This window comes from Melopsittacus undulatus, chromosome 1, assembly GCF_012275295.1.
Source record: "Melopsittacus undulatus isolate bMelUnd1 chromosome 1, bMelUnd1.mat.Z, whole genome shotgun sequence".
Taxonomy (NCBI): Eukaryota; Metazoa; Chordata; class Aves; order Psittaciformes; family Psittaculidae; genus Melopsittacus; species Melopsittacus undulatus.
In genome coordinates, this window is record NC_047527.1 from 140,970,844 (window position 1) to 140,992,305 (window position 21,462).

A 21,462-nucleotide genomic window follows, 5' to 3' on the forward strand; every position below is an offset into this window, starting at 1 on the left:
ACTCAGACTGCATGGGCTGGGGCCCACCATGCCTTTCTGGAAGTGGATATCAGATCCTTATTTAAAAACACAGGAACCTGGTTGATACTCCTTAAGCAGGCATGTTTCTGGCCTCCTTTAACCTGGTCAGTAGAAACTTGGCTTCTTGCTGCTTTTTTTTGCATCACTGATGGGTTTTCTGCAGCCTCAAAGCAGTTCTTCCAGGCCAGAGCATGGATGTGCCTCCTCCTGCAGCACTGAGATGCTCTGCCTGAGTGCCCCAAACCTTCCGAAGACACAGTGAGTGCAGGAGGGTACAGAAGAGCAGCTCACAGCAAACCAAACAAAAGAGTGATCTTTTCCTATGCATGAATCACCACTCCTGTCTGTGCTGGCACGAAGGGAACAGCTGCAGCCACAAATCAGGCAACTTAATAGGTCATTGCACTCTTCAAGTATTTCCCTTAGAGCTTTACTCTAAACAATACAGAAGAAATGTCTGATCACATTCCCTTCATTAAGAGGCATAAATGAAACAAGTAAATCTGCCAAAATATGCCATCCACTCCCTGAGCAGCAAGGTGTAAGATCCAGATCCTGCTAACATCATTTACAGTAATGTCACCACCAAAAATGCTCAGGTTTGTGAACTGACTGTATTTTTTTTTTCCAGGCAGGCAGCTGATAATGGGGGAATTAGCAAAAATCCTACTTCATGCAAGCATAAAGACAATTAGGTCTAATTATCTCAGTGGCAGTAGATGCACCATACTGTACGCAGATAGGGAGTTAATGTTCCTCTGAGCATCACCTGGTGCTGCCCAGTGCAGCGCTGACTGGTGGTGCTGTCCCAGGTGAACTGGCACTGATGGGCTGCATCTATTGTACCCACCCTGAAGTTGTGTGAAATGTACTTGTGGATCCCTACTAGGCTGCCTTTCACCATTTCACTGCTGCAATGGGAGCTAAGTTGGCTTTGACAGTTCCCTGGCAAAGGAGTTACAGGTCTGTGGTCTCTCTTCAAACACTCCCCACTCCAGGAAATGCCTTATTGTCCCTCTGTTCCTCCAAAATCCCCCTCCTCCTGCAGTCCCTGAGGGGTGAGGGCAGCTAGGGATTGAGGAGTGAAACAGCAATTTCCACCCCTTTCCACACATACTCTTCTCTACCTGCTTGTGCTTGCTACTAAGGACCCCGCAAGGCAGTGAAGCTGCTGCCTCCACTGAGCATGGATCAGTTTTAGGGCTCTGAGCGGAACAGGTCCAGCCTTTGGTCAAAGCAGAAAAGGAGTGAGCGTTGGGCCATCCCTAGTAAAAACATAAAAGGAGAAAGCATCGATGCCAGAGTAAAATTCGAGTCCATAACTTCCAAGACTGGAATCCTAAGAGGTTCTTCCCAAGAAAATTTAGATCTACTACATGTCCTGGGGAGGGTTTTTTTGAATACAACTCTCAGGTATCCTATTACTGAAACCTTTAGGTTTCAAAGAGCATCTCCACAACACATGGTGCAGTTTCATACCCATTAGGGTCCAGAGGAATGCTGAATATTTGAGGCCACGTAAAATTATTATCAAGTGGCTTTTATATGCTATTACACCTGTTTTTCTGGAGGTATCTCTTCATCATGGCAATGTTCCCAATGCCATTTATGTTACAGCCCAGTGAAAGGTCAGTTCTATGCTTTATGTTCTTGTCCTGAACTGTACTTTTTAAACCAGTACTTATTAGAGCAGAGATGGGAAGAAAGCAGGGCTGTTTACACAGACCATACACTCTGTTAATGAAACTGCTTACCTAGACAGAGATGGGAATTGCCACAACAAGACTTACAAAGGGTCAGCTGAATTTAGTGCTATGTCTCTAATAGCAGGCTATGATAGACGGACTAAGAAAGAGGCATAAAACCCCTGAGGTGTGCCAATATGTTTTCCTCTATCTGATTCACTGAATGATCCCACTGGGGTTATATTCCTTATTTTATTGTACAAAACTATTTTAGTAAGCAAACAGTAACATAAAAAAGGCCAAAACCCCATTATTTTACATCTTCCTAGAATAAAAAACAGCCACATAAGATCCACAGAAGAAAGAAATGTTCTTTTCACATACTGATTATCTGAGCTGCTGTGGCTTATGTTTATGTGCTTTTCATTACACCTTTTCTGTTTACTTCCACACTGTAGGCAAGGATAGTCCAAAAAGCCAAGGAGCCAAGGTGTGAGAGCAGGAGTTGGAATTACCACTGCTGAGAAACCATAGGGATTCATCAGCAGTCCTAGTTTGGACACTAAATGTCCAAACTTGACCAGCTGAGCTGTTTTGGTGAGGTTAGAGCTGTGAGGAGCTACCTTTCATGAGCCAGCATGGATTTGACAGAGAAAGATTTCTGGGCCCTTTCTTTACAACTGACCAAAAGATTATACAGGGAAGGGGGAAGAAGGTGGAATAGAAACATCTGTCTTCCAGCTGAGCACCCAAAAATCATTAATCAGCTCCCTTTTCTCTCTTTCCACATCCACTATATAGAATTAAAACCCAGTGTATTTTAGCACATAGCAGGCCAGGTCTTTATACAAGCTTTCCATCCTGAGTGTCTAGGTGTGCATTTCACAGTTCCCTCCACATGCAGCTAGAAATATCCTTGCTGAGAAAGGCAGATGGAATGACTAATTGAATACTGACGTTCTTCTATTACTATGATTTTCATACATACACATGACTGTAGATGCTGCTGCTAACCCCAGCACTGATGGTCCAACCAGTCACAGGAGGAGGAAGAAGATGGGAGCAAAAGGGCAAGAAAGCTAATACATGTTTCTGTCCCTCAGACCTACCAATTGCTTGCTGGCCACTTGAGGATGAGCCCCTAGTTTATGTTTAGTCTTGTTTCATCTCTGGTATTTGCTGTCTCTCTTTCAATGAAATGTCTCTACTTTGAGTTTACATAGGCAAAAAGATGTGGTCCCCAAAAGTCACAGGACATAATGGTTTGTTAGAATAACTTTTTACCCCTCTGTGAGCTCCAGCGGGGTTTTGCTAACAAGGTGTCCATGGCCTGCACAGCTGCTGGTCAGAAATGTGTTGTGTGTTGTAATAAAGCTTGGAGGACTTTTTCCAGCCTTCGTCACAGTCTCCACTCTGATTTGCAAGGAGCTCCTAGCAACCTGCTTTAAACAAAGCTTTTTTATGTACCTTTCCAGTGCCAGCTGCCTGGAATATGTAATTTCCACAGAGAGACTAATACAAAACCTTGCTAAGACAGTAAGGCAGCCACCTTATGTTGATCCAATACAACAAGGAGCTGATTCTCTGCTACATCTGGTCTTGGGCCCCCAACTCAAGGGGGACATGGACCTGCTTGTGTGAGTCCACAAAGATGCTCAGACGACTGGAGCACCTCTGCTATGGAGACAGGCTGAGAGAGTTGGGTTTGTTCAGCCTGGAGAACAGAAAGCTCAGAGGAGATCTTAGAGCAGTTTCCAGTGCATAAAGGGTGCCTACAAGAAATCTGGAGAGAGATTTTTATAAGGGAAGTAGGGATAGGACAAATGGGAAAGGATTTAAACTGACAGAGAGGAGATTAGATATTAGGAAGAAATTCATCACTATGAGAGTGGTGAGGCACTGGCACAGGGTGCCCAGAGAAGCTGTGGCTGCCCCACCCCTGGAAGTGCTCAAGGCCAGGTTGAACAGGGGTTGGAGTAACCTGCTCTAGTGGAAGGTGTCCCTAGCTATGGCAGGGGGGGTGGAACTGGATGAGCTTTCCAGCCCTTCCAGCTCAAATCATTCTGATTCCATGAATAAGTATGTGTCACAATTCAGTGTTCACCTTATAAACCACTTCCAACCACAGTGAAAAAGGCAAACACATGTCCTTAATTACTTCTTATATAGCACACAGAACTCCATTTAATTATGATCTATGGTAAAATCCCCTACAACCACTTAAAAAAAAAATCCCATCAATTCATTAATTTTTGACATTTCAAAGTGACAATTTTTCCATCTGATTTAGCTTTGCCTCACGTTATATAATTAGATCAATGAATGGGAATTGTCATTACACTGCAGGTTTGACAGGGAGATGTCTGAGCAGATCTCTCAAAGGAGAACAGCTAGGGGGTCACAGTAACAGGGAAAAGCTCACCTTACTGCATTGTATGTGGAGTAAGGTAGTGCAAGTTTAAAGAAAATAACTTTAGCATAAAACCTGTGTGGCTGGCAAAATCATATGATCATCCCTTCTTACTTCTAAGTAACATTAAACAGGTAAAAAAAGTGCATTAGAAATGTGTATTTTCCATGTAAAAACTGTTTTCTTTGTTAGCCACTGTGTGATAACAAACAGGGAAGGCAAACTACTGGGTAGATGCAATGCCTGTAAGCCAGCCTCACTCAGAAATAGCTATCCAGCTGGTGAAGAAATAAGAAACATCAATCTAAGGCACCTTAACTACATTTTAAAGCGGAAATATACCTGTAGACCCTCAGGTACACCTCAAGAGGAATAGATTGTATTTTTGCACATTTGGTTGTTCAGCTGTAGGGTAGCAGATGTTTCTCTATGTGACTTGGCCTAGGGACAGCCAATGCCCGTTTGAAAACCTTCAAAGTTTGGGGTAGGTTCCCCATCCAATGATATAAAGGAGAAAAAGAGTGTTAACAGTCTAAGGAGAGAAGGAGAATGATATGGAGAGAAGCTGCATTAACTGAATGCTTTGAGTAACATCTGGCTAGGGAGAAACATGCTAAAGAAAATTTAACACGCAATTGTCTCAGCCCCTTTCCTTGTTAGAACATAAAGCTGAACCTCTTTTTTTGCAGGTGATTTTCGGGGGTTTGAGTACATTTTCTTTTTAAAGAAGCTGGTAAATCAGAGCTGATAACTGAAAAGTCATTTCTTCCCACTTAAATGCAACTCATTATTAATACCCAGGTCTGACTCACGGTACAGGAAATGTATTTTAGTCCTTTCAGTGTAGGTATTGTGACAGTCACCATGAGTGCTGAACCACAGACACTATGACGTGTGCTGAGCTGCAGCAGGCCCGGGTACCACCATTGGCCACTGGAGAAATGTAAAACATACTGCTGGCTCAGACAGATAAGGCAGCCAATTTAAGATGCATTTTTAAGCAGTTCTAAATGCATTTCATCTTTTAAAAGCAGATTTAAGTTAAGGCCCTGATGCCGCAACACGAAACTTCACATCAAAAGTCAGTAATTTTCTGCCATTTTCTGATCGCTGATTTGAAAGCAGCAAACAACAATGTCAAAGTTAAAATGTTTCAATTATGAATGCATCAAAAGCAAGTTAATGTTTCTGATTAATCTGATTAACTCTTCCTGCTTAGAAAAAGCTGACCACACCAAAAAGCATCCAAGCCTTTTGGACTATTTATATTCAACTAATAAAGTTTATTTCCTGGTTTAGATGTCTTAATTGGAATCTACCTCCAAGTTTTATAATGCAGTGAAACAAGTACTGGAGCAATTGTTAAGAAAAAAAAAAAGTAAAATCAGTGTAAATCTGTGCCATTACTGATGGAACAGGATTTGTAAAAGGGTGTGTTGAAAGACAGTAATTCCAGCTGATTTCAGTGGGAAGAGCTGACCCACAGTAATGGTCAGAAGCATGGTGGAGTGAATGAATGGATAAATTCAAGAAAATTATCCCTGGCTATGAAAAGAATTTGCATCATAAATGCAGGATAATGTCAAATTGCAGTCCTTCTTTTCTTCCATATGAAAGAAACCCAACCAAGAGCAGAAACTAGAAAGGCACTTTTTAAAAGAAAAGATGCTTAAAGATGGGACACAGAAACTTGTGCAAAGACAAATATAAAAGATCTCTTAAAGAACCAGTCACCTACTTAGCACAGAATCTCCTAAACTCTCATTCTTGACACAAACATACTTATGTGACAAAGAGCTGCTAAAGCCATGTTCAGTATTAGTCACCATTAGCTGTATCTGCAAGGACATCTCACAGCTCTCCCCATCCACTCCACTTTGTCGAAAGTGGGATCCCTCCAGCCACATTTCCAAAGGTACTTGGACACTTTGAGACCCACACCTGGAAGGCACTGCGTTGCCAGCATCAATAGCCCATGGACCAAGATCTTCTATCCAGTGCATGGGATAAAAAAGAAAGAAGTCTGAAATGTAAGCTGACCACCAGTCTCTGTGTGACAGTCTGTAACACAGATCTTAAACCCAACAAAGCTTATTGTGAATTTAGGTGCAACTCTACGTCTCAAAGTGGCCCATGGGCTTTTCCTGAGCATTTAAAGCAGTCATTGATCGTTACAAATTAGACAACGCATGTGAAAAAAAATCCAGTGATCCTCTATCCGCATACATGGCCATGTAAGTGGTTTTGACTGTCTGATTCAGGTTCTCCTGTGGCAATTCAGTAGGTTTGCTATTCTTGTCCCCATTATCTGACTTGGTTGCTGTCCCCATATAGGGCTCCAGGTGGAGATGCCACCTGTGAACCCTGCTCTTTCCCCTTCACCAAAGAACCCTTGTGAATAGCATTTCATGTGGACAGAAAAGCATCTAACAAATCAAGAACAAGAAGTAAGTCTGCCATCACACTACAGACTAACCTATCTAAAATGCAGGTCCAACCCTGCCTTAACCCAAACTCTAAAAATGGTCCTTAGACCTAAGCAACAAGCAATAACAAGTCTCTAAACTGCACGAAAGTTATCTCCAGACAGTTTCTCCAACTCGGAGTACACCCAGTTACCACTACAGTCTGGTAGTTGGTACTCTTTGTAATCAGCATTGACAGCCTGCCCCAGGCTTGGATTAAAGTGAGAGGAGGGCTCACCCTTTACCTCCAGGACTGGATTGCCCTAGGGTATGTTTAAAGTCTTGAATTTAGGCTGAGTTTAGTGGGAACTCATGGTCTACAGCAAGTGCAAGACTGGAGCTGGGTGTCTATCACAGGTCTGATCTTGTAGGTCCAGACTAAATATAGCTTGAAAGCTCTCTGCTCCTGGCAAAGACCTGGTCATTAAAGAAAAGCAAATAAATTAGATAAGAGAGAGCTTAGCAGATACATGTATTAGCTGGAAACAAGATAACATTGCACTACCATTTTATAGCCCAGTCTTAATGACTGTAATCAGAGAGGCTATAAGGACAAGCCCACAGGTGCAGTACGATCACTATAACTTACTTACCATGTTTATCTGTGAGTCCAAGTTTCCTCACATTTTCTTTCTTTGCATGTAGATTGAATATTTCTCTAGTCTAGGCTTATACTTTTATTATGTCTTACAGACTGGAGCACAAAGAGTCACTATCTGGAGTCTCCAGGTGCTGCTGTAATACAGATTAATAAATGACTGATAACAATACAGCCAGATAAACAAAATACACTCAGCTGATAAGAATTACTGCATTAGGTAGGCAATTTCCACTCAGTAGCAATGTCTCACTTAGGTACTAACCCACCAAAACAAAGCAAGAGGGGGGTTTTAATTTTCATTATTGTGTGTGTTAAGTTGTTTGTTGATATTTTTTAACAGGAAAACTTTGTTGAGTGTTAGAATTAAACAGCTCTGACAGAATTTCAAATCCTGATGTGCTAATACAGAATTTGTGAACTGTTGACTAGAAGCTAGACACTGATTTATAACCCTGGGGCTCTTGAGAAGTAAGCTGTCCCTAAAGGGAGAGATTGTGCACTCGCTTTTCTGACTTCACTGAAACCCATACAGAAACTCTTTTTTTTTGTTAGAATCCACCTATTTGTTCACATACAAGACATCCCAGCTACTGTATAGCTGCTATAGCTCTGGTTTGCTTTTTGCTTCTGAAATCCATCTGGGTTAAATAGCAACATGGGGACTGATAAAAACTACTCACTTTTTGCCAAATTGAATATCTTTTAAGGGCTACACTTTCACACCCATGAAAGGTGTTTCTCAGAGCTGTGTATCTGCAATGGGGGCAGTCCCAGGACATGCTTTACCTTTTCTTATTCCTAGACATACACTGTGCAAATCCAGTAACAGTTAATCTGCTTGTGAAACAGCTGAGTTGTGCAGGGTGGAGAGGAAGATGATGGCTTGTTTTCCTTTCAGTTAATATCTAGAGAAGAATACTCTGGACTGAACCTTGGAAGCAATTAAAACCTGTCATGCTTTTGATCTCATGAGAAAACACAAATTAATGAAAGAAAAGGTGTTCTAGGAAATATTTCCTAATACAATTTTTCCTAATGCTTGAAAAATGAAAGCCTTCCTGAATTTATTCTTACAGGGTTTTGTTGTGGTTTTTTTAACCTGAAGAGTTTTGGGGTAAAAAGTGAGGGGGTGTTATAAAGCATCTGCACAAAAGAAAATGAAGAGCACCCACATCTTATAACAGTTCAGCTTGGAAATGCAAAGCAGGCATGTTCTCCTCTTGGTTTTTGCATTACAAAGCCATGGCTGCTCATTCCTGGTATTCTGCTCTTTCTCTTCTTCTTACTTCAGAAATATTCCCAGGGAAAATTCACAAGACAAATACAGTCCCTGTCACAATAAATTCTGGCCTATCTTCTGCTGGATTTTGCTTTCAAGTGCTTGTTGACTTTCAGTGGCTAATGGTTACCAGCTGGCAACACAAACACTGGGGCTCTGTAGTGGATCCCTTACTTCCCTCCTCATACCTGTGATGAAGAGCAGCTGCCTGCCTGGGGCAACCAGTGCTGCAGCCTCCAGGGTCTGATCTGGGCCAGGACATCTATCAAGATCACTAGTACGTACTGTCCAGTTCTATAGCACCAGCACCTCCCTGTTTCCCTGTGTATTCTGGCAGGTGATGGTGGAGGTCGCACTGGGGATGTCTTCTCCTTCCTGATCAGTCATAGTCACCGAATCACAGAAGAGTTTGGGTTGGAATGGACCTTAAAGATCATCTGGTTACACCCCCTGCCAAGAGCAGAGACACCATGATCCCCTGTGTTCAGCATGGTCTGGCACAGCAAAGCTGCCCTGCCTTGCAGAAGGCTGTCCATGCCTTCTTGCTATCAGGGCAGGGTTTCCACCTCTCAAATGACAAGTGAGGAAAATTCAGCTTAGATGGCTCTTTCCCCTTCACCAGAGAAGGGGGGCAGCAGCAGGACAGAAGGAGGGCAGGGGGCAACCAGGTGACCCAGTTGGGTCAAACACCAGTCACAGGGACAACATTTCATTCCATAGGCAGGGAGAAGTGAAACAGCCATCAGAGGAGGACTGGGGAATTTGACACAGAAGACTTTCAGAGCTGAAAGCATTGTAATGGATTACATTTCTAGGGATGGAGAGAGAATAGGATGAACAGAATTTCATCTCCGAGAAGTGAAGATACATGGGATCATCTAGATCCCCTCTTTGTTTGAATCAAAGTTGGGCATAACCGTGATGTAAATTACAGAAATTGCCAAAGGTAAAAGTGGACTCTCTTAGATGTTTTACTCCTATCTATGTACATCCCTTATAATTTCAAACCTGTAATAAATAAAGGAGAAAATACTATCACCTACTTTTATGGTTCTCATGTCTTGCTTTTCCTGGCAGTTCTTCATATTCTGACATAAATTTCAGCTTTTGTTCTGTTTCTCGTGGTTAGAGAAAAAGATGAAAAGGTTAACCCAAAAGCCAAAATGCAGAAGCTACACCAAACAAATCCAGCATTTATCTTCTTTTCACAGGTCATTTTTTAAGCCTGTCCTGGAGTTTGGAGAGCTAATCCACTATTTTCAGTGTTCTGACCTGTCAAGATTGCTATACACAAGGAAGCACTGGACTTCTGCAGCAATATTGTGTATGCCCCAGTGAACACAGGAAGATTTTAGAAAGAAAATCATAGCACGTTGTGGATAGATAAACACTGTGTGAGTGCTTTGCCTTCCTTCTGGTGTTGACAGCTCATGAGATGATAAACCTGACTTCTTTTCTTTTTTAGATGTTTCTAGCTTTTCTATACAGATGGGTGTTTTTGAAGTTCAAGAAAACTCAGGTAATTGAGTGGAACAGCTCAGCACAAGCACTTAGCATTCACTGATGCCCCTTTAACTCACACTTTCTCCACTAAGATTTGTAATGATAGTGCTAAGCAACGTGAGTTTATCTACTGGCTTTATCATTTACGTGGTCATTAATATATAGAGAGATTCTAGGAATTACCGGAGTTGGAGATATTGTATAACAGGCACCTCACTAATTTCCAGGTTTCATTTTAAAGATTATTCAAAGCAGAACTTTATGTGGACTCTAACCCAGCAGGTCCTGCCCTGCAGTTGATGGACATCTGCTAAGCCCAGCAACCTGTGGCCATCCTGGAGTTCCTCTGAACATTATCACTTACTGCCTTGGGTGGCCATGGTTTATACCATTGCTGAGAGCAAAATCTGCCCATTCCAATAACACCCATGTGTTTTATGAAAAGGAAAAATATGCTATGCTTTACTGAAAACAGTGTGGCCACAAAAGCTGGCCAGTCCTGGTAACGCTTTGTGAATGCACTCAGTGTGCATTTATAGAAATCTGGAACTTGTGCTGACACATCTCTCCTGGGGGTAACAAACATGAGGAAACGTTTGAAAAGCAGGAAGGAGGTGTAAATACATTCAACCTTCATGCTGATTCTTTTCCAGTTTGCAACTTTTTAATATGCTTTATTACGCAGTGTTTAGTCACAATGTCTAAATAAAAGAAGTTGTACCTAAATATCAGGAATCAAGGACCAACATTTGTGTCATACCCAGTGTGGATCCTGAATATACTGCAAGATACATATCTGTGAATTCAACCTACTTAAGAACAAAGGTAACGTGCTGCCATTATATTACATTACTTTGTATTCAAAGTTTTGAGAGTGTGTCTGTCCCTCATTAGACTAGTGATGGAATATATACCATGAAAGAAAATGAAAGCCTGAAAACCTGAAGACAGTTCCCCTAATCCATGTTCCAAATACCTTCCTGTGGTTGAAACAGAAACCACAAAGGGCTCCAAATGAGAAAGGTTCAGATTGCAGGTACCCAAAGAGTTGTGATTTATCAGTGTGCTCCTTTACAAGGCCTTTGGCAATGTTAGACATATTTTTGCTGGCACAAATAGCTGTAGATTTGTCTTGGTTTATGAATTACTTTAGATATTTCCTACTGCTTTGCAAATTGCCAAAACAAAGATCTTACATCTGTTTCATTTAAAATTCATAATTCAGGCTTACAGCCAAGCTTCAAACCAGTTTTGAAGAGTTAGCAGAACGAGGCAGTGACTTACGCCTTTGTAATCTGAAAATGCTATTAATCTTAATTCATTTGTCAATGTAAGTACTAAGTAAGTTTTTAGTCTGGTCACTCTGAAAAATCGCCTCTCAGAACACTATTTTCCTAGATTATGTAGTCTATGATAAATTATTTCAAACAGTTTTGCATAAATCAAGCAGCTGAGCTGAGTTTGAGGCCACAATGATGTCTTTATCTTACTTTGCACACTAATTACTATAATAACTGTGACACTATTGTTGTTGCTAATACATTAGACTGCAGGGAGATTATAATTCAGTTTTAATCATTTGAAACAACTCTTTGCTATACCAATGACACAGTTGACTCTTTTCATTTAGGATGTTATATTTTGGAATGCACAATAATTTATTTAAATAAAGGTATATACAAATATGATGAAGGAAAAACTCTACAGAATTCAGTACAATGGTAGCATGCACTGGGAATGAGGCTATGATTTGCTTCATAGGTGTGCTGTATGAAGTGAAAACTAGGAAAAGTTTTGACGGAGTGCTGAAAATCCCATCACCACATCGAAGGGTCTTCAAACCTGCAATACATATTATGAATAAAAAACCTCGTTAAACACATTTAAAGCCCCTTCTGAAAAATCCTTTTAGAACTATGTAAAATTTTAATGTTAAGAATAGCAGCAATAAGGAATACATATGCATATTTGCAGTTGTAGATGGTATATACAATTCCCATCAAAGCAGAAGCATTGCGTATGGCCAGAAGTCTGTATTTTAGTACCAGAACTTGCCCCTCCGTATTGCTGCTTGGTGTCATATTTTATACCAAAAAGACTCACTGCAAAGCTGCTTTATGCCATCAAGTAGCACTTACTGAGATTCAGCTGGAAAATTATGATATGTTGAAATACAATCATTTTTTGAAGATACATTTTTCACTCTGGCTCAGGAGTAAACAATTTCCAAAGAGAATTTACTGAGCCAAGAAAACCCATGTCATGCTGTAAACACCCTCAAACAAAACTGAAGTTCACAGCCACCATCCTGAAATATTATCATAGTATTCCACTGCTCAATATCAAACATTTGAAATGTATTGAAAGAGGTGCTGAGAGCAGGATTTAATCCAGAGGTCCTCTGCTTGCAAACAGCTGTTCTGTCTACACAGAAAGAAAAGTCAGCAAGTGAAAGAACATGGAGAAAGACCAGAGGAAATGCATGTGCCATAGTTTTTCCCATCTAGTTGGACATCTAGTCTTGATTAAACATCTAGTCTGCCTCCACAGTCCTTGGAGAGACACTGACACCTTGAGAAGGCAATTGATATCCTGCCCATTTTAGGATGGAAGGCTCATTTTGGGGATAACCATATCTCTGACTGGCTGCAAAGGCAGCCTTGACAACTATTTCACACTAGATACCTAACTTTTTAAAAGGCAGTATCAGAAGGAACACATCCTGTTATTGAGTATTCAATGTTTCCTCAGGACTCCACAAGATCAGAAACATGCCATACCAAGTTTTTGTCTTAAGAACTTACTTGTAAATCTGCTCTATTAACTGGCTGCATATGTAACTTTCTAAAACAAATACCTCATTAATTTAAGTTTAGAACGATAGCAGGTGCCTTTCATTCATTCAACCTGGCTTTCTCCAAGGAAGAAGGCTTAGGCAGCCGTGTTGTACCTGGGCATACGTGCTGTGTGTCAGCAGTTCACCCCTGTGGACTCCCCTAACTGTGGGACTCCCCCTAACTGTGCCTCCCCCAACTTCCCCACCAGCTTTCAAATGCTCTGGATGATTTCAACCAAGTCAGAGAGAGGCACAGATATCACAAGAAAATTCAGTTCCTGATGTGCCATGAAGCAGAGAACTGGGTAGAAAGAAGACTTAATTATGTCCACACATGGAGGAAAATCTGGAGTGGGGTTCAGAATCCATGCAGGATTTTATCCTAGAAAACCTATCGATAGGAAGCTAGACATCACTGTTCCCAGTACTCCCATAACTGTCATCGATGAATGACAAATACTGTAGTCAGTTTAAAGCGCTGTTATAGTGTCACAGGGGGTATGAAATAAAAATCTGTTTCTCATCAATTCTTGATCTTAAATGCAGACTAGTTTGTTATTTTGCTCATGAGTTTTTGCTCCCTGGTGTGTTATAAATAGCATTATTGAAACAATAATAATAACCATAAAGTTTTCTTATGAAAGGGTGAAAATTACAGAGAGTATTGGAGTTTGTACTACCCTGTGTGTTGCCTAAAATTCACGGCAACAGGAATTTCCCATTATATGAAGGCTCTGCCTTGTCATTACCAAACACAAAATAGTCTAATACATTTCACTGCACTCCATGCAGTTTTTACATAAGCATCTGCAGAGAAAACTGCATCCCCACAGCTGTGGTTAGTCATCAGACTGTAAGTCAATGGTCTCCCTATGCGCAGATCTGCAAATCTCATGGACAATCTCCCCTGATGGCAGTAGAGATATTGGTCACCTTTCAGTAAGAAGATCAACACCCCAAGTTCAGTGCTACAGACTATTACATTTAAGTACTTAAACTTCTCTAATTGAGCCTTTGCAAAGCTAATGAAAGTGCAGAGCATTTGCTTGTAGACTCCTGAGGAGACTACTGCATAAAACATATATTTCTGCAGTAGAAATATTATCAGCAAACTTCAGGCTACCAATAAAGGCTTAAACTAGACTTGACTGCAAATAAAATTGAAAACAGTATTTTTTTTCATGAGCCAAAACTCCCTCTACATCTTACTTCTTTAACATACTCCTTATTTGTGTAAATTGTAGTCACTACTACAGTATCTTACATTATAGCTAAAGTATTGTTACCTAACTAGATAAACATAGCATGTACATTTGAAATCCCACTTTACTTGTAACACCACTGTTATTTTGAACCCAGTGCAAATGGAAATGTAAAGGTCTTTTTTCCCTTTGTAAAATAATAGGTATAAACCCAACGTGCGATAGTTTCTTTTAAAAACCACTCCTAGCCATGCATTTGTGTATAAGTTAACCTATGTACATATTTACCACTTATACATCTTTAGAGGAAAAAAAACAAACCTGTTTGAGTAGCAAGTGAGTAGAAATGGGCCATCTCTGGGGCTCCAGTATGTAAGGAATCATCATCAGGCATCAGCATACAATTCTGTGTAATAGATGCTAGTATAGGACCAATGTGTGGGAATGCTTCCCTTTGCTCAAAGAGCAGGAATGGCCTGCTCCCAAAGTCAGGAAACAAGCAGTTCGGACTATATTGTACCTGGTAAGGCATTTATTGCGTTCCTGGGTTGCTCTAACTCTTAACAAAACAGGAATGTATGCTTTTAAGGACATGCTTACCCATCTGTTGCTGGCATATGTTTTCTCCGTGTGAAACGTATTTATTGATAACAAATGAAACTGTTAAATCTAAATGAGAACTGTACATCACTAAAAAACTCTTCATACATACCTGGATCTAGGGATGTTTTCTGTGCTTTCCCTCAACAAGAGGTCTGAGATCAGTGTCTCTGGGCTTGATCTCTTTCCATATCTAAGAAAATATTAAAAAAAAGATATTTTGACATATGTCAGTTTTAAAAAATAAAGATTAAGACCAGAACCATTGGTCAAAGTTTTCTTTTTTTCAGAAAAAAATATTGGTAGAGCAGACATAAATACAACTTTTCAGCAAGTATTTTAGATTAATCTGACTTAGCCATGTGAGAAAATGTTCATTTTTCAGTACTTCTTTTTTTTCTGTATTTTTCCATAATTATTTTGAATGATAGCACTGAGAAACCTAAATATTTCTTAATTTGGTAGCTGTTCCTAGATACTTTAGAACCTTGCATGTTACCAACGTGAGCATGAAGAGGAGGGAAGCTGCACATGGTGTGACCTCAGAGCATGTCACTCTTGCCCTCAAACACAGTTCCATCATTTTATTAACTTTCTTTAGTTTAGGTGCTACTGTATCCTTCCTCAGGATATACATGTAAATGAGGAAGTATATTTATCTATGACATTAACAGAAAACAAAGCTCAGTATGTCATATTAGCCAAGGAATAGGCCAAGGTTTTTTAAGATACCTAGTACATTTGGAGCTGACCAACACATAGTACATTAGGCCATAAAAACTGAGCTACCCCCAAGGTGATCGTCACTCTGGAACTATGTCCTATGTGAAAGAAAACTGATTCTGAATTCTTCTCTGATTAAATGGGATGCCACTGGCTACCTTTATTTACATATCAGATGTCTTTCTGTTTGCAGTTCCTGGTTCTTGGGAAGGAATTTGCTCTCTTTTGCCAGGAAAACAGAAGTGACAATGAGCAGTCAGCTTGACAGATATTTCATCACCATAAGGATTCATTAGCCTAAGAGTGATAACTCTTAGAAGCAAACACTCCCTTGGTTAGAAAGCATTAAGATCATGATTTATAACTTGTGTATGTAATCTGTCTGAATCACAAAGCACATTAACAGATAACAGCTTTGTGAATGCCTCTTGAGGGAAATTCTAATTTCAGAAAAATCAAAGGTGTAAGTAAGGACTTATATTTTATCCATTGCTATCAAAATGTTTCTCCTGTGACTTGATCTAAACTTGACATAAAAAAATCCAACAAACCCTTCCTTAACTATACCTAAAAACTCAGCAGTTTTACCTGTTGATGGCATAATTTCCTGAAAATTGGAAACACGTGTCACTTTTCAATCATTTTATTCAACTCTTTGTATTTTTACATCTCCTCATTCATTCTAGTACACCATCTGTGCTCCAGAAAGACAAAGCGTCAGTTTCATAAATTTAAAGCAAATCTCTTAATCTAAGAAATTCAGAAAGAAGAAGAAATTCAGTCAGATACCTGACTGAAAGCAGGTATCTGAAAAGAGCCAGACATACATATTAAAATGCTATTACAATAATGCAATCAAGCATGATGCTGAATCAAATACCTTGCACTTCATCTCCACAAAGGGATTTATTTCTTTCTGGTTCCCTACTATGATGTGACCTGGACTTCAACTGAGGGGGAATCTAATCTGCTGTTATGTTAAGAAATCGATTTAGCATATCAACAACTTGCTCCAACAGCTCACACTAGAGCAAAACTTCTGCTGACCTCTCAGAAAGTTTTGTCTGAATCAGAAATAGATAGCAGCCACCCAGAGTGCAGAGATTTGATCAAATCATGAAGACAGATGTGCTGGGGAGATACCTTTTATATGAATGCCTTCTGCGCCTTGGCTACACCAGTGCTGCTACCTGTGCTGGATGGACCCGCAATGTCCTCACACAGCAGAGCTGCACACAAGGTGGTCACTGACTGTGACCAACTGTCTGATTTTCCTGTATCAGATGCCTGAGCCTCCTCTCTGCCCTGTAATTTTGCCACTGCAAAACAATCACGCTACAGATATACTAAAATGAGAGCATGGACAAAGTCAATCTCTTCTTACTGAAGCAAATGCCTTGGGAGATCTTTGTTTCAGCTGCTTCATGCTTTGCTCCTTGTCTACCTTGCCCAGCTCTGAGAAAACATGAACACAGAAAGCCTTTATTTGCTGTTTGGGAAACACCACATTAACATTACAGTTTTAGAAGAATGAAGCTCCAAGCTTTGTGAAATTGCCTGGTCATGTTTTAAGATGAGCTTGAGATACCACAACTCAAGCTGAAGTCAAAGGCATGGAAGAGTAAACATGCTTATTCTCATTAGGGACATAGTATCTCAGATTTCAGTGAAATCTCAAAGCTTCTTAGGAGAACTTGGGTCTTGGGAGTCAAATCCCATCAATGTCCAAGCCCAGGAACATGAGGTGAGGGATGCCAGAAGCATTTCATGGGTCTGATTCAGAAAACTGACAAAAAAAACAAGCTCTCAAAATCTGCTGCATTCTCCATTAAAAGGTGTTGGCATGAAGTGGGAGCATCAGTACTGCCTAACTCAGACACACTTTCAGGTACTCTCTGCCCTGCCTATAGTTCAAGCCATCTCCAGGAGGAACGGCCTTACTGTTTTGCTGCAGTACTGAGCAGCCACAGACTCATGAACAAGCTATAGCATCCTGGTGACCTGCATGCTACAAGTTTCCCTCAGCTAACCTCAAAGGAGTGTAAAGCTGACGGGCACAGGTGTCTAAAGCTGAGTGAGATGGATCTGAAGAAGGATCTCAAAGAAGAAAGGTAGCAAAGCAGCCACACAGACAAGGTCTAAGGCAAAGAAGAAAAGGTGGTCTGGAAGGAAGAAGCTTCATAGGAGCTGGGGTAAAGACCCTGTGTGTTAAGGGGGTGTGACAGTCAAACACTTGGTTAGGTCAGAAGCAAAAGGCAAGAGGATGAGCCAAAAGGTTATCCATAATCACAGAAACATCAAACAAGACAAGACAGATAAACCTGAAGGGAAAGAAAAGATTAACTTCCTTATCAACATGCTCTTAGTGCTCCATCTCACCAGTTGCACAGTGACCAGGCTACAGGCACAAGGTCTGGCTAAAGGCCAAGCATGGCTTGCTCACAGACCCTCATGAGAAGCAGGGCAAGCTCATGGACATCCACCCTGTTACAGGGCTCCCAAGCAGCACCATGCACAAAAGTCAAAGCTAAAAAGCTGTAAGGAGAGAGAAAGCTCTGAGCACATCTGAAACAGACCGGTCCTAAATGCTGCAAAAGTTATTGATTCATTTAGCAAGTGCCTGTGCCACTATTGAAAGAGAGAACCTCCAGGAGCAAGGCTGAGCTTTTCAGACGGAGGTGGCAATTACTTGATTTCTGCACTGTTAATTCCCCACACAGTGGAAACAGCACAGCTTTTCTTTTTCAGTTAACCTATGCAGTTAACTTTGAAATGTGTACCATGAAATGTGTTGCTGTTGAGGTGGGGGTTTTCTGCCAGCTTGCTTGTGCTGCCAGATCTATTCTGTTCCCTTTAATATGAGAGGGTGGGTGAGAAATCTAGGTAAAATCTGAAGAACAAAGTTTGTATTCTGCTTTGTTTTCTTCATCAGCAACAATAACTATTTCTGTTCATTTCAGAACCCAGACCCACACAGAAGAATGAAAGAGTCTGGGTCCCTGAGCTGTGCACTTGTACCCCAGAAACTAGGGGAAAAAAGCTACACAGTCAACATTAGAACAAGCATACAGGGCACACATCAGAAACAGACGTTGAATACAGAAAGAAGGGCTCATTTTGTTAGATTGGGGTTCTTTTGCTTGTTTTTAAATACAATCTGCTTTTGGAGAGGAACCACCTTTGAAATCAGAGATGAAAGAAACAAAAGAAGAGATGAGAAACCAGGCTGGAGATCCTACCACATGCAAGGAAAATAGGCAGCAGGGGCAAAACTCAAGGATCAGATTATTATAGCAAAAATCTAGGGAAGAAGTTATCCAAGCACAGAACTATCATGAAGAAGCATGCCATACACATGAACAAGCTCTGAATATTGCTTTAAAAGTTCAGAACTGAAGAACTGTGTTTCTATCAGCCTCTTCATCTCTTTTGTACTATTAGTGCACTGGCAGACAGTGTTATGGGTTTGCTGGGAAAGCTCTCAGTTACATGATAGCCTCCCTTCTAATTTAATTCTTCAGACTTCTAGAAGAACAAATGAAAGCCTAATTTTAGACCTCCCATCTGGTTTTGATATTGAACAAATAGATAAATATGTCAAAGTTCTTCTGGGTCACACACTGTTCAGGGACCTCAGGGGAAGCTTCTATTAATCACACAGTCTAAAATGGACAGATGTTCCCAAAGAAAACAGGTTTTGAATAATAATTGACACTTTTTTAGATGGAGCCTTTATCCCTACTTTAACAAGCACAGTCACCCCTGGAAAGCCAGCTTAGAGCCAGGCAAGTTCAGGTCACACTCTTTCAGCTTGTGCTGGGGTTCTTGCCTGTGGTTCTGAGAGAGTTTTTGTGGGTACAAGAGCTTTTTTGCACTCACAGCTGCACGAGGTAGCTGCCAAACCCCAAAGCATCTGGACTATTACAACTCCTCACTAAGGCTAGAAGGGCACTTTTTCTCATCAAAATCTTCACCAAAGTCTGTGGTAGCAACAGAAGTGGGACACTGCTCCTCCTGCCCTGTCTAACTCTCTCCATCTCTCAGATTAGTTATGTTTTGTTCCTCTTTTTGGAGACTCTCCTCATGCACACTGCCCTGCAGCTTGTGCTCCTTCCTGCCAGCCTGTCTGTGCCAGGGCTATAAAGCGCTGTGAGAGCAGAGGCAGCATCAACACCCCTGCCCCTTCTGACAGCGTGGATGGTGGAAGTTCAGCTCCGGACCCAGAGGCCACTCACGGTGCTGCACCTCTCTAAGTAGCCTGTGTACCACGTCTTCCTCCGTGAGGGTGGGGGAAAGCAGGACGAGACACCTGGGTGTGGGGACACCCCGCTTTCCTCCCCTCAGCCTCGTCAAAGAAAACGGTATCTAAGGGAGCGGGAAAGAGGGATGCTGGCCCGGCCGCTCTGCCTACCTCTGCCTGGTGATGAGGTTGATGTAGTGCCTCAGCGCCGAGTAGTATCTGGCCATGTCCTCTGCGGGAGCGTCCTCGCCGGGGCTGTCCGGTTTGGAGGGGTACGCCTCTGCCAGCGTCCCCAGGCAGATCAGCAGCGACAGGGCGAAAGTCAGCACCGACACCCACAGCCTCACAGTGCCCTGCATCTGCACGGCGGGATCGGATGGAGAACAGCCGTCAGCACCTGACCCGACGGCAGCACCAACGTGGCCTCCCCAGCTCCCCCCGGGCCGCCCCCTGGTCCTGTTCCGTCCCGTCCCGTTCCCATGCCCGTGCCCGTGCCCGTGCCCGTCCCTAGCCCGCCCCGTCTCGGCACTCACGGCGGCGGCTGCAGCGGAGCGGCTCTCGGCTCAGAGAGGCGCTTCTTTCTGCCCGTGGGTCGGGGCTCCCGAGTGCGGGGCTCTGCTCCTCGCCGGGGTGTTTTAAGGCTTCCCCGCAGGCAGGAGGGGCCTCGGGCGATCACGCCTCGCCGGCTCCGACCCCCTCTCCCCCGCACAGCTCCGCCTGCCCCTGCCCCGGGAGGGGCACGGCGAACGCGGTCGGGCGGGGCCGAGGGGGACCGAGGGGGCGGACCCTCGCGCTGTCACCCCCCGCAGCTGCACCTCTCAGCCCGCACCCCCTGCCCCCCCCCCCCGGCAGATCCTCCCGGGGCTCTGTCCCCAGGACTTTGCATCGGGGCCCCCCTCCGGGTCCGGGCCCAGCCGCTGGACCCCAGTGGGGGTCACTGCGGAGCCGCCGTCCCGTCCTGTGCCCGCAGGGGAAGGGAGCGAGTTCAGGGAACGGGTTTACCCCGCTCCTACGGCTCCGGAGGGGACACAAGGTTGAGCTTCCTGACAGGAGTGCAGCCGGACGTACAGCCAAGAGAGAAAGGCGGTTTGGGGCAACCAGAAATACCAAATCAGTGCCATAGACTTTGACATTATACCTATTAAATGGGTAAATCTTAAGGCTTAACTCCCCAGGGCACTGGCAGCAGAGCTGAAGCAATGAAACCATACCTCCGTCCATGCCCACTCTACCAGGGAGACCCCCTACACCCTGCCCAGGGCTACCTTTTGAATGGCTTTTCTAAGCGACTTTATTCTGCTTTGTTCCTGTGCCTAAGCCACATGCTACAAAAAACAGCTCACCAATGCCACGGGATCACAACCGCCTTTCCTGACCCAAGGGAACCACTGCTGAACATGGGACGTGGTAACTTTTCTCAGCAACATGGGTCTACAGGGGGTGATCTGGCCAAGGTGCCAGACTTACATGTCTCCCTAAGCTTGTCCAGACTTAGAGTCAGTGGGGAGAGATGGGCACCCTGACAGTCATCTGATCCCTTGAACGACAGAGGTCTGAGATTAGCAGAGTGGGACATATGGCAACATATCCTTCTCCACCGATTATGGCAGCAGCCTAGGTCACTAAGCTAGGCTAGATACCTGACTACCAGAGTGCCTGAAGCTGGATGAGATGACACAAACCCAAACAAAGTTTCAGCACTGATACAGTTGGAAACTATTCATACATGTTAGTAAAATCAGTTCTTTAGAAACAGGTAATTTGGTTAACATCTTGATGACCAATTCCACTTGGAATGACAAATCATGACTCTGATCATATCTTGTTTTTACTTTAATTCAAAGGTAAAATAACAGTCACCCAAGTAGGAACATTAGACATTCTGATGGAAAGTTTA

At 42.5% G+C, this 21,462-nt stretch overlaps 1 protein-coding gene across 1 annotated transcript; it reads right to left on the reverse strand.

Annotated features, from left to right (window-relative positions):
* Positions 1 to 11,515: 11,515 nt before the first annotated feature.
* NPY (neuropeptide Y) lies at positions 11,516 to 20,205 on the reverse strand. The gene is made up of 4 exons (XM_034064871.1): positions 20,099 to 20,205; positions 19,737 to 19,924; positions 14,715 to 14,795; positions 11,516 to 11,806 (listed from the first exon to the last, which is right to left on the reverse strand). The coding sequence occupies exons 2-4, from the start codon at positions 19,922 to 19,924 to the stop codon at positions 11,782 to 11,784; spliced, it is 294 nt and encodes a 97-aa protein (XP_033920762.1). The 5' UTR covers positions 20,099 to 20,205; the 3' UTR covers positions 11,516 to 11,781.
* Between the last annotated feature and the right edge of the window lie 1,257 nt (positions 20,206 to 21,462).

Coding starts and splice junctions, on each gene's coding strand:
- NPY (XM_034064871.1), bottom strand. CDS start 19,924: ATGCAGGGCACTGTGAGGCTGTGGGTGTCGGTGCTGACTTTCGCCCTG. Junction 14,796..19,736: donor AACCTCATCACCAGGCAGAG/GTAGGCAGAGCG, acceptor ATATTTTCTTAG/ATATGGAAAGAGATCAAGCC. Junction 11,807..14,714: donor GAAAACATCCCTAGATCCAG/GTATGTATGAAG, acceptor TATGTATTGCAG/GTTTGAAGACCCTTCGATGT.